At 48.2% G+C, this 16417-nt stretch overlaps 4 protein-coding genes across 5 annotated transcripts; 1 reads left to right on the top strand and 3 right to left on the bottom strand.

Annotated features, from left to right (window-relative positions):
* Positions 1-335: 335 nt before the first annotated feature.
* LOC118504689 (integrator complex subunit 5) lies at positions 336-10253 on the top strand. Of its 2 annotated transcripts, XM_036039508.1 has the most exons (6): positions 336-598; positions 4890-5285; positions 6871-7082; positions 7150-7762; positions 7829-9669; positions 9742-10253. In XM_036039508.1, exons 2-6 carry the CDS (start codon positions 5258-5260, stop codon positions 10117-10119), a joined length of 3072 nt encoding a protein of 1023 aa, XP_035895401.1. In that variant the 5' UTR covers positions 336-598; positions 4890-5257; the 3' UTR covers positions 10120-10253. The 2 variants fall into 2 exon arrangements, with proteins under 2 accessions (XP_035895401.1, XP_035895402.1); XM_036039509.1 differs by lacking the exons at positions 336-598; positions 4890-5285 and adding an exon at positions 6442-6712.
* Positions 10128-10981, bottom strand: LOC118504691. The gene is made up of 2 exons (XM_036039511.1): positions 10886-10981; positions 10128-10826 (listed from the first exon to the last, which is right to left on the bottom strand). Exons 1-2 carry the CDS (start codon positions 10916-10918, stop codon positions 10251-10253), a joined length of 609 nt encoding a protein of 202 aa, XP_035895404.1. The 5' UTR covers positions 10919-10981; the 3' UTR covers positions 10128-10250.
* LOC118504692 lies at positions 10796-11702 on the bottom strand. Its single transcript, XM_036039512.1, has 2 exons — positions 11574-11702; positions 10796-11485 (listed from the first exon to the last, which is right to left on the bottom strand). The coding sequence occupies exon 2, from the start codon at positions 11459-11461 to the stop codon at positions 11105-11107; it is 357 nt and encodes a 118-aa protein (XP_035895405.1). The 5' UTR covers positions 11462-11485; positions 11574-11702; the 3' UTR covers positions 10796-11104.
* Positions 11703-11796: 94 nt separating this feature from the next.
* On the bottom strand, positions 11797-16206 carry LOC118504690 (serine/threonine-protein kinase stk11). The gene is made up of 6 exons (XM_036039510.1): positions 14992-16206; positions 14443-14805; positions 14235-14371; positions 13985-14170; positions 13756-13913; positions 11797-13684 (listed from the first exon to the last, which is right to left on the bottom strand). The coding sequence occupies exons 1-6, from the start codon at positions 15478-15480 to the stop codon at positions 13344-13346; spliced, it is 1674 nt and encodes a 557-aa protein (XP_035895403.1). The 5' UTR covers positions 15481-16206; the 3' UTR covers positions 11797-13343.
* Between the last annotated feature and the right edge of the window lie 211 nt (positions 16207-16417).

Genomic DNA, 16417 nt, shown 5'->3' with positions numbered 1-16417 from the left:
GGGGTGATCCTGTTTTTATCTCCTCCAGCGTTTCGACCACCAGGAAAGGGCGAAGACATCCGGGGGCCAACGCTTTTAACGGCGGACCCACTTATAAGGTGGACCGGTACAGGGTGCCACCTGAAGCGGGTGGCAATTTGAGTGGTGCGTACGATTGACATGTAAGAACTTCCCTGTTCGTTGGATGACCTTAGTGTGCTGGTGTGGCGTACGATCGGATGGGAATCACGCTGTAATAAAGCTTTGTATGGTGATAAATGGCTCCGGGCGCTTATGCCATGTACTTATTGTTCCAGATATCGTGGCGACCATCATCTGTGTACAATTTGGACGAGCAGGACAGGACAGGCGGCCGTCGGATCTGTTGAAAGTACAACCACTGTGCCATCTGTCAAACGAATTTACCGTTGCACGAACTTTGTTTTTCGCGTTTGACGTTTAAAAGCGACGCTATGGAAAACGCGCCTTTTTCCTGTATATTCTGAACTCTGCGACACGACTAACATCTCAGCTATCGAATGTGCTAATAAAGTTTCTTTTGTGTTGTAAACGTAAAACATATTTGGCCACCTCTTTAGTTTTCCACCCTCGCCAACAGGTTAATGGGCCCAGTGCATCGTGGACAACATAAAGTTTTGCGGTTTACTGTAGCAGGAAAGTGACTTTTGGTGAATTAGCATCCTGGTGTTATCCGTAGTGTGTGTGTTTGGAAAGAATACGCGATGGCGGAAACACATGTTTCGATTGAGAAGCTGAGTGACCAGAACTACACGGTTTGGAAGTTTAAGATGCGGCTCCTTTTGTCACGTGATAAAGTACTGCACGTTGTGACGGAGGAGCAGCCGGAGGCCCCTGATGCCAAATGGCTAGCCGACGATGAGAAGGCGAGGGCCCTGATCGGCTTGGCATTGGATGACAGCCAGCTTATTCATGTCATGCAGACGAATACGGCGAAAGAGATGTGGGACGCTCTGAAAGGCTATCACGAGCGGTCATCCCTTTCGAGCAAGATTCATGTAATGCGCCAAATGTTTGCCACCAAGATGCCGGAAAGTGGAAACATGGCTGAGCACCTGAAAGAACTTACTTCGTTACGTCTCCGACTGATAGCCCTTGGTGAGGAAATGAAGGAGCTCTCCTTCGTTGCCCTGATGCTGTCCAGTCTACCGAAATCTTACGACGGTCTGATAACAGCATTGGAGAGTAGGCCGGATGCTGACCTAACAGTAGATTTTGTTAAAGGGAAGTTGCTGGACGAAGGGCGTCGGCGTGCGAATGGCGTAGATGAAGAAAAGGCTCTGTACTCTGGGAAATATGGTGCTAGCAATAAACCCAGTGGAAAGAAAAAGAAGAAGATGCAGTGCCACTACTGCAGGCAGGACGGGCATTTCCGAAGAGACTGTAAAAAGTTGGCTGCGGACAAAAAGGAGAGAGGAGTTCGTGAATCAGCGAACGTCACTGTGGAAGAAAAACAACACAATAGTATGGGTCTGTGTTTGTTCCTTGGGAAGGCACAAACTAAAGGACTATGGTGCTTTGATTCGGGTGCGACTTCCCATATGACGAACGATACATCTATTTTACACCACATTGACAAATCGAAGCGGTCTACTATCTCCTTGGCCAATGGACGAGTCATCAAGTCGGCGGGTGTCGGAAGCAGTAGTTTGGTGTCGGTGAATGGAAATGGTGCTCGAATGAACGTTTCGCTAGACAACGTTTGCCACGTGCCTTCGCTCACAACAAACCTTCTATCGGTTAGCAAAATTGCAGATTTAGGTTTTGAAGTTGTGTTTGACAAGGCTGGCTGCCGGGTTAGAAAAGGTGAAAAGGTGGTATTAGTTGGCGAACGACAAGGCGGTCTGTATCACTTGAAGCGTTATTCGGAGCATGCAATGCTCGTCGAGCCTACTTGTGGAGTTTCCTGTCTACACCTGTGGCATCGTCGATTTGGGCACCGTGACACGGAAGCAGTAATGAAGATTGTGAAAAACAACATGGGAAGCGGTTTGAAAATTGACCGGTGTAACGCAAAGTCCGTATGCGGACCGTGCTGCGAGGGCAAGATGAGCCGTGAATCCTTCCCTAAGGTTTCATCTTCGAGGGCTTCTGCTGTTGGCGAACTGGTGCACACGGACCTGGGAGGCCCAATGGAAATACCCACAGTGCGCGGCAGTCGGTTCTACATGATCATGGTAGATGACTACAGTCGTTATACGGTTATCTATCTGATGCAGAACAAGTACGATGCTGAGGATCGAATTAGAGAATACTGTGCTCTGGTAAAAACACAGTTTGGTAACTTCCCTAAGGTCATTCGGTCAGATGGTGGTGGCGAGTATGGAAGTAATTCTTTGCGAAAATTCTTTGTAGATCACGGCATGGTACATCAACAAACGGCACCGTATTCGCCGCAGCAGAACGGAGTGGCCGAGCGCAAAAACAGGTACCTGGTTGAGATGATGCGCTGCATGCTGGCAGATTCGGGCTTAGATAAGGTGTTCTGGGGTGAAGCGATTTCGACTGCCTGCTACCTGCAAAATCGCTTGCCATCATCCTCAGTGGCATTAACACCTTTTGAGCTGTGGTACCGAAAGAAGCCCTCGTACGAACATCTTCGTGTATTTGGATCGGAGGCTTTTGTGCACGTTCCAAAAGAAAAACGCAGAAAACTTGACAAAAGAGCTGACAAATTGGTGTTCGTTGGTTATGAGGATGGTCAGAAGGCTTACCGTTTTGTGAACCTGCTAACGAAAAGAATCACCATTAGCAGAGATGCCAAGTTTTTGGAACAGTGCGAGAAACAGAACGTGCCAAAGCCGAAGCTGACACCGTCAGGAGGAGTAGTGGAATTTCCACTTGTCTCAACTCCACCTCCTCAATCGGAGGAACCGATCGTCATCGAAGAAAGCGTGAACTTAGATGCATCGCAGTACGAAAGTGCGACCGAAGACGATCCGACGAATGAACCTTCGTTTCATGCATTCCCTTTGGATGAGGTTGTACGTAAATCGACTAGAGCGACCAAGGGAATTGCACCGATTCGTTTGATAGAGGAAGCGTATACGGCAAGAAAAGCGGAAATAGCGGTGGAACCCAAAAATCTCAATGAAGCTCTGGCCTGTGATGCTCATGCCGAATGGAGATCGGCAATGGAAAGTGAGCTGAAATCACACAATGAAAATGGGACTTGGGATGCCTTAGTGGAGCTGCCTGCAGGACGGAAAGTGGTAGGTTGCCGCTGGGTCTTCAAATTGAAGCGGAACGCAGCTGGAGAAATAACCAAACATAAGGCCCGTCTGGTAGCTCAAGGCTATACTCAGCAGTTCGGCGAGGACTATGACCAGGTCTTTGCTCCCGTTACCAGCTATACGACTCTTCGAATGTTGCTTGCCCTGGCTTCCAAATTGAAAATGACACTTCGTCATTTTGATATCAAAACTGCCTATTTGTACGGTGATCTAGACCAAGAGTTGTACATGCGACAACCACCAGGCTATGCAGAGAAGGGAAAAGAACATTTGGTGTGCCGTCTAAAGAAAAGCATCTATGGACTGAAGCAGTCTGCACGATGCTGGAACCTAAAACTGCATAGTGTCCTAGTGAAGATGAATTTCCAGCAAAGTGATGCGGATAAGTGTTTGTACACAAAAGTCGTTAAAGGGAAGAAAGTTTACATCCTAGTATACGTAGACGACTTAATGGTAGGGTGTGTAGATGAAACTATTATCGACACTGTATACCAAACCTTAAGTGACCTTTTTGAAATGACTGATCTCGGAAAAGTGAGTTATTTCTTGGGACTCGAAATCAAACAGAAAAATGGTGATTATAGTGTTAGCCTCGAAAACTATATTGAAAAACTAATCCATAAGTTTGGTTTGAGTGATGCAAAAGTTGCAAAAACGCCTATGGACGAAGGGTTTTTGAAAGTACAGGACAAGAGCGCAACTTTGGATGATCAAACTCAGTATAGAAGTCTTGTTGGTGGTCTGTTGTATATATCGGTGTGTGCGCGACCCGATATTGCGGTTAGTACGGGCATACTCGGTCGAAAAGTGAGTGCGCCTACTGAAGCATACTGGGTGGCAGCCAAACGCGTCGTTCGGTACTTAAAGGCAACTAAGCATTGGCGGTTGATGTATGACGGACGTGGTGATGGCTTGATCGGATATTCAGATGCCGACTGGGCCGGCGATGCCAACACGCGGAAGTCAACAACAGGATACGTGTTCTGCTACGCAGGAGGAGCTGTGTCTTGGGCCAGCCGTAAGCAGACGAGTGTCACGTTATCCTCCATGGAATCGGAGTACGTTGCTCTGAGTGAGGCTACACAAGAATCGATCTGGCTTCGTCGGTTGTTGAACGACATGGGCGAGCACGTGAAGGGACCGATAACAATTATGGAAGACAACCAGAGTTGTATTCAATTTGTTAACTCCGATCGGACCAATCGTCGCTCGAAGCATATTGAGACGAAGGAGCATTTCGTCAAGCAGCAGCGTGCGTCAGGACTTCTGACGCTTGAATACTGTCCCACGGCAGATATGTTAGCTGACGTTCTCACTAAACCCCTGGGAACCATAAAGCAACGAAGGTTTTCAGGAATGCTGGGACTGTCGACGAATGATGGCACAATTAGTTGAGGAGGAGTGTTGAAAGTACAACCACTGTGCCATCTGTCAAACGAATTTACCGTTGCACGAACTTTGTTTTTCGCGTTTGACGTTTAAAAGCGACGCTATGGAAAACGCGCCTTTTTCCTGTATATTCTGAACTCTGCGACACGACTAACATCTCAGCTATCGAATGTGCTAATAAAGTTTCTTTTGTGTTGTAAACGTAAAACATATTTGGCCACCTCTTTAGTTTTCCACCCTCGCCAACAGGATCGAATTCGTGCGTGGCAGAGCATTCTTTAGCCTGTCCGTAGTTCAAGTGGCCCGATGTGGTCAGATCGAGTATGAGTGAATGTGTGTTAGATGATGCAGAGACAGTGTGAGAGTGAGAGAGACACTTGCGGTGAGATGAGTGGCTTTGGGATTGGATGTTTGATTTTGCAACAAATCAACGCACAGCGTACTCGTCCAACGCCCTTCCAATTGCCTCCAGCACCAAAAGCCCTTTCCGTCTCCGATCAAGCGAAGATATGACGAGGTTCGGTATGCGGCCATCGTATAGATTTTGCATTAGTGTTTGATCCCGCTACGTTTGATCCAATGGTGCCGTCCTAGATCGTGGCCACTAAGTGTACACAATGCAGAGGCCGACAGTACCGGCATTAGGCAGGTTAACGTTTTTGAACTTATTTGGTTCGTAGTCACTTTGAGATAGAGACACGTTCAACGGAGGAGTTGACTTCGGGACAAATGGTGTCAAATGAAAGGAAACTCAAAATTAACCAATTATGTAGGTTAAGATCGAGTGCCCGCGCGTGAGTGAATTTGAACAGGTATGCAGTGGGCCTAGGTGAGAAGGTATGGACATGCCTCATTTTTTTTTACTAGCCCATAATTCATTAGAATGGTCATTGCATACACATGTTTGTAGCTCGTAATGGACTTTGAGCGAGTAATAATTTTTACGCGAGATTGGCAAATTTTACCACATCATCGTGTCTGCACGTCACCAAGGCGGATCCATCGTCACCGTAGGACGTCAGCATCTGCGTGTGGACTTTTCTCCCAAACCATTCGCAAGCTGATGTCAACCGCAACGTGACCTTTGTACCGAAACATTATCCCCCATCGGCAGCAGGAAGATCAAACGAGCCAGCCGTGCGTGTGACTCGCATGTTCTTTTGCTCGGCTTTGTTAGCGATGGAGTGGACACCGAAAATGAGAGTACAAACAAAGGACCGTTTTGTGTGCGGAAGAACCAGAATGCTTGATCCGGATGCAACAGGTATGTCCACCTTTTGCACCTCACCTTATGCAACCGGATCAGCGCCGATTGCCCTCGGTCTCGGTGATAGACACGTTCGATAGCAAACAAATATTTGCACAAATAGGCAATTCGGGATAGGGCCGTACGCAATGCTGTGCGGATGGGTACGAACGGATAAACCGGTTGCCAGCGACATTGATTTTTGTGCGATGGTGGGACGCATTTGCCAGTCGTGAGTACGTGTAGAGGTGCATGTTCGTGATTAATTTGACATTGATAACTAGAATATGATGGCTGTGAGCTGTAGAGGGATCATAGCGAATGTTTGAATATATCGAGTAGCAATATTTGCTGCAAATATGCGGTTCCCGATTCTGAAACTAGGATCAACAAGGACTTTGGACCAACACAGAAACAGAAGTGGAACTAATTAAGTGAAGCTCGTTGAGCTTTTTACAAAAATCGTACAGTAGAAGTTCATTAAACAATAACTAAAAGGTTTATTGTGCATTTTGAATGTAATTAGTATTTTAATTACGCTTTAAATTCATAAAATATCCTATTCCTAGTTGATTCAACATTAACAACAAAATAACCGTCTCCCATCAACGTTTTCAAATCGTGATGTCCATGTGCGCGCCCACTGTGCACTGTTATTGTGACGTTTCTCGCCGATGTATGTGACGTTTGCTGGCCGACAAGAAGTAAACATTGCAGCTTCTATAAACATTCGCGTGTTTTGGGGACGCACAATTTTGTTTGTGGGAAAATCGCGCATTTTTAATCTTTTTTATGATATTTTAACATTTCTTTAAAACGCATCCAGGTTAGTTTCTGGTCCTATCACTTGAAATATTTCCCTAAAACCGTTTATAAAATGAATAAACTACTTGCGTTTGTTTGCCGACGTGATAGTATGCACTGGGGCGGCGTCTACTGCACCCACCAGCCTTAATTGCTTCTGTTTTTTTTTCTAACTTTTAGCCATGATAAAGCAACCAGTCTTAGCTGAACTGCAGTACTTTGTAAAAAGCGTATCCATCCTGTACAAGGGTGTGCCGCTTAAAGACACAGGCGCACTGGTAAAAAGTGCGCTTCACTTGCTGGAGGATCTCCCGTCAACCAGAGATGCGGTGTTTGATTATTTTACGCTCGTTTTCAACAATGCCGTCAAGGTGTACATGCTCAGTACCGAGGTGAGTTTTTATGCCTAGCTGCAATCACGACCCTATTTACCGATTATGTGAATTGAATGTGTTTCAGAAAAATTTGCCCGATCCTTGGGTAGACGATGAAGCTGTGCAGGAGATACACGAAGCGCTGGAACGTTTGGTAACGGCCGGTCCAGCCGCCTGGTGTCCCCTGATATCGTCCTGGTGTTTGAAGCTGCTTGGAGAAGTATGCAAAAAGCACCATCGACGGCGTCCGCCGCCGGATATCCGCGGAGCGTGCAACCTGTGGCTTGGGTGCAGCGCTATTCGCTACCTGTTAAGCCTCAGTGCGTTGTGCTTCGAAAAGCTGAACGATAAGGAAATGGACGATAGTATCAACGAGCTGCTCGCCATCTACGGTACGCACAGTCCGTTCTTTGACTGGGTCGTGGCCCGGCTCGGTGGTTGTTTTCCGCTGAAGGTTATTACGAGCATGCTTGCAATGGGAGTAGGCCGGTTCACCGGTGAGTTCGATCAACCGTCCGAGTCGGAGGTGGAAGTGCTAAGCTATCTCGGGTTGGCACACGAGAACGAACTACGCAGCGCGCTGAAATCAACGTTGGAAAAGGAGACCACTTCCAAGCAGGCGATTCCGTACTTGTTGCTGCTGGCAAAAGCTTCCGATACAGTATCTCAGGCACTGGTAGCTGTTTTTCTGGATCTTAGTAAGTAGTACCCCTGTACCATCGTGCATCGTGTCTGGTTTACATTATTCCTTTTAACCATTCCAGATGAGGAAAAACGGTTACAATCCCTGAAAATTCAACCGAAAAATTGGCCCTCGAATATCAGTCTTCCGTACGTCCTGCATACGGTCGCAGGACTTTTGCTGAAGATGAAGAAACATGCCATCCAAGTAACACTGATTCTTGCAAAACTGTCCACCCAGCACAGCTGGGGCCAGGAGCTGCTAGAAATTATGTTTGTGGAGCTGGAAACGCTCGTGCTCGAAAAGCATTCCGTGCCACTGCTTGAAGACATCATACGCGACGGTTCACGGGAACTGCTGTGGAATAGTTGTGCTTCCGACGTTCCGTACGTGCAACAGGTTGCGGTGCGATTAATCCTGCTGGCCAGCTTCAAATCAAACTCCGTATATCACCAATCAATTGTGTTTCTGCTGTCGATGGGTGAAGACCAGACGACCGTCGGTTCCAGCACAAAACCTCATCTTAATGCGCTCGTCCGTGTGCTGGCGGGACCTCAAGGGACGTCGGAAGTACCTAAGGTGCGACCCGCGTTTGAAACTGCCTTTGAAAAAATACTAATCTCTCCTTACAAGCGCGTTGAGTGTTGGAACATTTTGCACAACTTGGTGGAACTGCTGAAGCTGGAACGTACCGCCATTCTAGGTAGCACGCTACGCAAAGCAAACTGTGTCGGCATTGTGCACGAGCTGCTGGATCGAGTGTTGAAGATTTGGGAAAATTTTATGAACCACGAAAGGCACGACGAACCGACAGTGTCGGCGTCCGGTGAACCGACCAATGGCAGCGGATCGCAACCGAAGGAACCTTCGAAAAGAATTAAGAACGAGCTTTCCTCACCGGAACCAATGGAAATGGGGGAAGAAGCGTCGAACGACCAGACAACGGACGCCGAATGCAAGACAGTAACTTACAAAGATCTTATACACGAAACGGTACGACTGATCGAATGCTTAGATCTTGGCAAAAGCGTCATCATCGGAACCGGCCAAACGTTGAAGCTGTCCCAGCTGTTGGTGAAATACTTTTTCTACTGCCTCAAACTGCTTGCCACCGGTGGAAGTAGTGCGGCAACCGGCAAGATACCGGAATCGCTCGAGGAGTCGCTGAATAGAGTGTACGCCTTACTGTCCAAACACTGTGGCCACCGGAAAGCGGCTCGTACGGCGGCCCTGCGTGAGCTGCTGGAAGGTGCCCTGTTCATGCATGGCAATCTGTTCGGCTCGCAGTCGGAGTCGCAAGCGTACAGCTTCGATAAGCCGGACGATTTTTTGATCAAGCTTAACCAGAAGCAAGGCATAGCGCTGAACGCATCGCGAGCGACCGTGCTGCATGCGGGCATCATCGGTCAGGGACCAAAAATTCCAACCAAAAAAGCGATTGGACCGGCGTCCGAAATGCAGAACCACTTGCTGAATGCGATCGTGGCGTGCTGTCAGGATGTGAACGATCATCAGGCAACGATCGACGGATTTAGCTACGTGTCACTGCTGCTGGTGGAAATGATTTCACCGGACGTGATGTACAATGGGCTGCCGTGGCCGGAGGAGGACTTTATAAAGGTGACGATGGAGCGCGATTTGCAGATACAGCGCACCTTTCGCCAATCGCCGATTCTGTGGTCAATTCTCGGGCTCGTCGCGTGCTACCGACCCTCGCTGTGCTACTGTTCGGTGCTGTTGCGTGCCCTTTGTGCTTCCGCTTTGCACCAGTGGCGTTCCAAGACGGCCGAAACGCTGAACGGGGTGAAAACGGATCTGATGTACATGACGACCAAGCTGCTGGAGCTGATGGCATTGGCGCAACTGTTGCCACCGCCCCTAAGCTACCTGCACATTGTGTTGGAATATTTCGACGGGCCTGAGGTATGGGAAAAGGGAAACCTTCAGCAAGGCCATTAATCTCCTTACAATTTTTGTTTGTTCATCCAACTCTAGATTGCTTACGTGCTTAAAGAATGCGTGTGGAACTATATGAAGGATCACGTCCCATCGCCCGTACTGTTTGTGTGCGATCCGACCGGTTTCCATTGGCGTGATCCACTCACATCCCGGCCACCGTTACAGTACACGAATCCGCTGCGCAACACCATGCAAAAGAAGCTTACCCGGGTAGGGCACCTGTATCATCAGATGTTTGTCGGGCCGGAGCTTCGAAATCCTACCGGCAGCAGTAGCAGTAACCAGCAGCAGTTGCAGCAACAGCTGCCACCGCCCGTGGCACAAGGAATCGTCGGTGGTGATCAGGGGCCAAAGCCGGGTCCCAGCGGAAGCTATGGACCGCTCGCACTAGGACCGGGACAGGATCAATTGTAAAGGCTGGATGAATTGATCATATTTTCTTTGTAACAAAAACCTGCTGCCCTACAAAATCCGTGCAAAGCGATGCATGTAAAATAGTACAATTAAAGAAGATACTAATGGGATGCGATCTCGTTCCTAACCATTCATGAGCAACGGCGTTCGTGATCTTGCTCCCCAGCCCTACTGTTTGACTGGCTGTCCAGTATCATCTGTAACAGCAGCAGTGTCTTGTTTGCCTTGGGAATTCGCGTCACGATCGGTTGTTGCACTTTCAGATGAGATTGCATCATGGACTGCATCTGTTCGAGCATCTGCCTCAAACTGCTCAGGCTTAGCTCGAGCTCTCTGATACGATGCTCGCGGTATCCGAGCTCGGACAGTAGTTCCCGAACCTGGCGTTCCAGCCGATCGATCGTTTGCTGCTTATATGTTGCATCCAGCTCAGCTTCACTTATCGATTCGACCGGTTCCGTCGTATCATTCGCCTTGTCGGACTGTGTGTCGAATGTTTCCTGTACCGCCGTGGAGGATGTGAATGTGCTCTTTTGTTTCTCCTTTCGCAGGTATTTCGGAATCGTACCGAGTGGGTGAATTTTTGACAGACTTTTGCTACCATCCGGCAAACCGGACGGACGCCTACGGTCATATTGTGGAACGGCTGCCGTGTTCGGGCGGGTTGCGGCTGTGGATTTTTTCGTCGCTGTTTGCTTTTTTTCTTGCTGCAATTAGGAGCAACCGGGTAAGTAAAATGCTTTACTTTTCCTTTCGCTTTACTCACAGCGGTGGATTGATTTTTGTTCCGCAAGTCCATGGTTGTTTTCGAAGTCGGAGGAGTAGCCTTCTGCAGTTGTCTTTTTCTTGGGAATGGAATAACCGAATTGCATCGCTACAATACGATGGTTACTTTGATGTACCTATCTTTGCTTTATTAAAAACCTAGCACCTGGATTGAAGCACCGGCAGAGGGGTCCAGATCTAGTAGCTCATTGCTGTGAACTCATTTTAGGATGCGTTCAAACTTTTCCCTAAACTGTTCGATCGCTTTTTCCAACCGTCGATTTTTCTCCTCCAACGATCGGTTCTGTTCGATCAACGTCTGCAGCCGGCTCAGTATGGTCAGCTCTTCCGTTACACCGTCGGGATGTTGCGCCGACCCATCGACGGCCGGCGCCAGATGATCGTTCATCATGTCCAGCATCTTGGTGTGCAGGTGTTTTATATTATTCAGCTTCGTTTCACATTTACGCTCGTGGTTGGCCAGTTCGGTGCACACATCCTTCAGGGTTTTGAACTGCGCGGGAAAATTATAATCCTCCAGCGGTCGGATGATTTTCTCCGCAGCGTTTTGCTCCATTTGGGGTGGGTCGCTCGTTTCGTGCTGCAAGGTGTACAAGGGTAGGGAAATTGAAACGTATTTGGGCAACTTTTTTAAATAATGCTGAGGGGCCCTTTTGTTTAAGGCTTACCTGTAGAGAAGATTCCCAGTGAGGTGAGTTTAGCTGCGCCTGCTAAGTTTTCAAATCATTTCTTCGAAGCATTGACCGTTTATGTTTACTGCTTCAAACATCTCAGCAGTTACTTGATCAGTGACGATAATGTATAGCTTGCTTGAAACTTAAACGGTGGTCTTTTCTGGTGCATAAGTCATCCGGGACGGCGATGAGGACTGCGAGGAAAAACCCCATGTGATGATTTTTAAATTTTATTTTCAACTCTTGTTTTTGTTTCTTTTTTTAAGATAAATTACAAAATTATATATTTCTACCACATTCTGTGTGTGTGTGTGTCTCTTTCCGTTCTTCGCGCTTTATTTGCTTTTAACTCTATACTTTTCCGGCTTAACAAATTGCTTACTTCTCTCTCTCTCTCTGAATTAACGCACGCTATTATTATTATCGCCTTTACCTTCAACCTAAGCCTAAGATCTGTATTGTGGATTTCCCTATAAGCGATGCAGTGTGGGCTGCTGTGTGCTTTACAAACGTTTCATTGCTGCCAACAGTGCCAACAGCAGGTTTGGTTTTGTTTCTGTGCCCTCAGCTGAAGCGAAGATGGTTGCTCGTCGTGCCGTGTTCTGCTTCTACTCCACTCTCTCACTCTCTCACTCTCTCTCTCTCTATCTTTATGGCAAGGAAGACTGTTTTGATGCGATGCGATGCTCGGTGGCTGCGAGCGTGGCCACCATCTTTAACGATTATGCATTCAAGATCAATCGAACGAAATGATGTTGCTTGGTAAATTTTACACGAAATGGTTTCATGAAGTGACTAGGAAAATTTGAAAAGCCCGTTTTTCAGCCCGGGCTAGACGTGAGCTGTCACAGCATTATGAGCGGGTTTCGTCGGCTAGCTATACCTCTTTCTATACTACAGCCAGCTACGGTTGCGAACGGCAACAAAATCGGACCGCATCGTAGTGATTCCGTTAGCAAATTGACTGCAAACAACTCTATATATATATACACACACACACACTGACACGGACACGCAAAACGATCCTTATAAAAGTAACATCCTTTATGTACAGCAACAAAATGTTCCTCTTGCGAACCAACGAGTTGCGCCACCGAGCGAGTTACTTTTTTGTTTAAATTAATTACTGCAAACACGGTACCGGATACCGCTTTGGTTATGTCTATTGTATAAAAATAATTAAAACAACAAAAAAACCTAGTGGAGTTTATCGCCTTATTTGCTGAACTTAAACACACACACGCAAACACATGCTCAGTATTTCACATTCGCACACCAACTTGAATGAGGTTTGATGGAATCGAATAAAACTGCTAAACGAAGTGGTAAGGTTATTGGTTTAGTAAAACAATTATAAAAAACACTTCGACAATCGTGGGTTTTTAACTAGCTACTACTGTACAGCTGAAAAAGGCAAAATGATGCATCATTTTTTGTAGAGATTTGTTTGGTAGCAAAAAGAAAACAAAAAAACAACAGAGGAAAAACTACTTCTAACAACCAATTACCCATGTAGAACGTGGAATCATATCCCCCTATACAAACGCACGGTATGGCTAGACGAGTGCATACGAAACCTGAGTAAAGAATTCCTTAGCATTTTGTGATTGGTATGTGTTCCCCTTTTTTTTTAAAGATCTGTCCTTCCCTATCTATCCTTCTCTCTCTGTGTGAGGTGCGTCGCCACTAAAAAACGGCATTAGCTTTGCAAAACGGAAATCCTAATGGTAATTATGATCGCAACCACCACCACCGATTACCTCCTCAAGACTGACGGCAGTGGGGCCACTTGCGCCACGATATACAGGAGACGGTTTTGCGCGACCGGCGTTTGCTACTGTTGCCGGTCGTCGCCGGACAGCTGCTACCGATCATGTGCTTGATGCTCGGTTTCGGTGACAGCGAGAAGCTTCGCGACGGCCGTTTCTCGACCGTGGACCGGCCGCTGCCACTGTTCTGCTGCTGGTAATAGGCACGTCGCATCTCCGTTTCGCTGCCCGGATCGTCCGAGTGAAACGACAGCGAATCCATCATCGGTGGTGCAAGGTAGGAACGATCGTACAGTCCATCCTCCGTGTACTGATCGTACTGTTGCCGTGCCATTTCTGGTGAGGAGAGAGAGCGAGAAAGGTTAGAAGTAAGCATGAAACGTGCCAGCGACGCCTGTACATCGTACCATTGACATCGTGCTCGGTGTAGTACGGCATGTCACGATCCTTCTCGTAGTGGTGAGCTAACAGGTAAGGCAGCACGGTGGAACATCTATTCCAATCGCCTTTTAACGGTGGTATCGGTACGGGCGGCCCCGTCGCATCCGGTGCACACAGGAACCATCTGAAAAAGAGACATTAGGTGTGTTCGTGAGAAGCTGTCGGTCTGCCAGAAAACGACTTTGAAACCCTTACTCGTGGTGCCGAATCTGCTGCAGTGTGAACCGTTTCTGTGGATCCGCCTGCAGGATGTTAACGAGCAAATCGGCCAGCCGCGGCTCTAACCATTTCGGCGGATTCCATTCACATTTGCCTATGTTTTCTAACAGTTTATAAATATTATCACCTTCGAACGGATACAATCCGGTAGTTATATTGTACCTGGAAAGGAAACCGGTGGTGTAAGAGCGTGTGTGTATGTGGCTAGGGGATCAGCTATACTTACAGTGTAACGCCCGTGCTCCAGATATCAACTTTAAAACCTGAGAATACCTCATGCCCATTAGCAATTTCCGGCGGCTGAAACGCTGGCGAACCTTGCCCGGTCGTACATTCATCCGTGGGCGCAAAAATATCCAGTGCCTGCAAAATATTGAACGATGGGCGTTACTACACTATGGCCTCTTCTCTACCGTGCGCGGGTTAAGGCTTACTTCCGCAACGCCAAAGTCCGAAATTTTCAGTGTTTGATCTAGCGTTAGTAGCAGGTTGCCCGGCTTAATGTCCTTGTGTATGATGCCGCGACCGTGCAGGTACTCTAGCCCGTCCAGCAGCTGGACAAAGTAATCGTGCGCCTGGTGTATCGGTAGCCGCTTTTCCGGCACCGAATCCAGCATCTCCTGCAGCCCACCGACGCAGTACTCCATGATCAGATACATCTTCTGCTTCTGCTCGTTGTACAGCACATCCAGCAGCTCGATCACGTTGCGGTGCTGCAGCTTTCGGAGCAGCTTGATTTCGCTCCGCACATTCTGCTCGCCATTTGGAATGCGTCGTAGTTTTCGTTTGGTTAGAATCTGTAGTAAATATTCGACAAAGACACACACACATACAGACACGCGCGAACGAAAATCACATTAGCAGGTTGGTTCCGAGCGACCTTGAGCGAAGATATCGCGATCGACTGTGATCGCGTTTTGTGTCATCGATCATCGGCGCGATGATGTGCGAAAGTAAACAACGGCAGGAAGCCTCGGTCTTACCTTTACCGCTCGTCGATTGAGCGTTTCTGAATCGAGCACCTCCTTCACCTTGCCGTAGCTGCCCTCGCCGAGCACGTCCCCCATTACGTACTTGCCGACGAGTTTGCACTTTTTCTTCTTCTCCTGGTAGATGATGTCCGAGCTGTCGACTCGGTTGAACACGGTTCCGGTTGGGTCAATCGGTTCGATCGGCAGATCCAACCGTTCCAGCTCGTCATCGTCGTTGATCCATTCGACCACCGACTGGCTGTTGCACGTCTTGTACACATCCTCCAGATCGTCGTCCAGACTGTCGGACGGATGCAGTCGCGCGTCCGACGGTGGATCATCACAGGCAAAGGCATACCGGTCCGGACCGTGCGCTTCCTGGCTGTCGGTGTCGTGCCCACTTACGCAAGATCCGTTGTTGTTGTGAGATGCGTTCGCCGGTTTGGCACGGTGGTCACCATCGTTCGAGTACGGAATTTCCGACGAAAGGCTAGCGTTCATTGCTTTCACCGTGTCTGGGAGAGCGAGGGCTGTGAGATGAAGGTTGCGCGCGAGCAACCCGAAGGAAGTGGTTCCGCCGTAATGTTTACTATTGTGCTGTGGGATGAGCTAACGGTGTTTGCCGTCTGCTGGGCGGAAGGATGTGCAGAGCAGAAGGATGTTAGAAAAGATTGCCCAACCCGTCACAACATCCAACAGTGCACGCGCATCCAACCGAACAGGGATCGGCCGTGCAATGGGGCGCGCAATCGGTGCGGCAAACCGTTGGGTAAATCATCCAGAACGGGCAAGGACTGCCAGGCCCTTGTACACGCCCTCCCGGCACGGCACGAAACACGACGGAGCGAATCTTTCCACCGTTCGCCTCGGGCCCCGAACAACCTTGCGGTGGTGTAACAACCGCTTCGTGAGGAATGTCCTTGCCGCGATGGTGGGTCACCACTTGCATACACCACTTGCTTGCTGCTAGCCACTCATGTTCGGCCACCGTCTCCGTGCGGTTCTCGTTCCGGGGGTTCGGCGTACTGCACCGGAAGCCCACTCTTTGTAGCTTATCGGTACGCACCAGGTGCGGGATGACTGCCAGCCGAAAGACGTTCCGAAAAACGTGCAAATTTAGGCAGTCCTTTGTTATTTTGTTTCCCAAAAAAACAACTAATCGTAAACTAATTGACATATGAATGTATTTTTTCCCCAATGTTTGACAGCTGCTGTTCTAAAACAACACGCACAAACAGCTGCAAAAAGGTAGGGTGGCTTGTGTCACGGTGAGAACTGAGCTGGGCAGTTATAAACGGATTCAAAATTGTGCGCTTATTCCCCTTCGGGAACGGAAGAACGGTCGTTGATGCTGCTCCGTGCAAACCGTTTGAAATGGATTGGTTTTAGGCTTAAATCATCAATTTTAAACTTAAATAACCTTTAAATAACTTCATTT

This window comes from Anopheles stephensi, chromosome 2 (assembly GCF_013141755.1).
Source record: "Anopheles stephensi strain Indian chromosome 2, UCI_ANSTEP_V1.0, whole genome shotgun sequence".
Taxonomy (NCBI): Eukaryota; Metazoa; Arthropoda; class Insecta; order Diptera; family Culicidae; genus Anopheles; species Anopheles stephensi.
The sequence above is the reverse complement of the archived record's forward strand: the minus strand, read 5'-3'. Positions and strand labels throughout refer to the sequence as shown.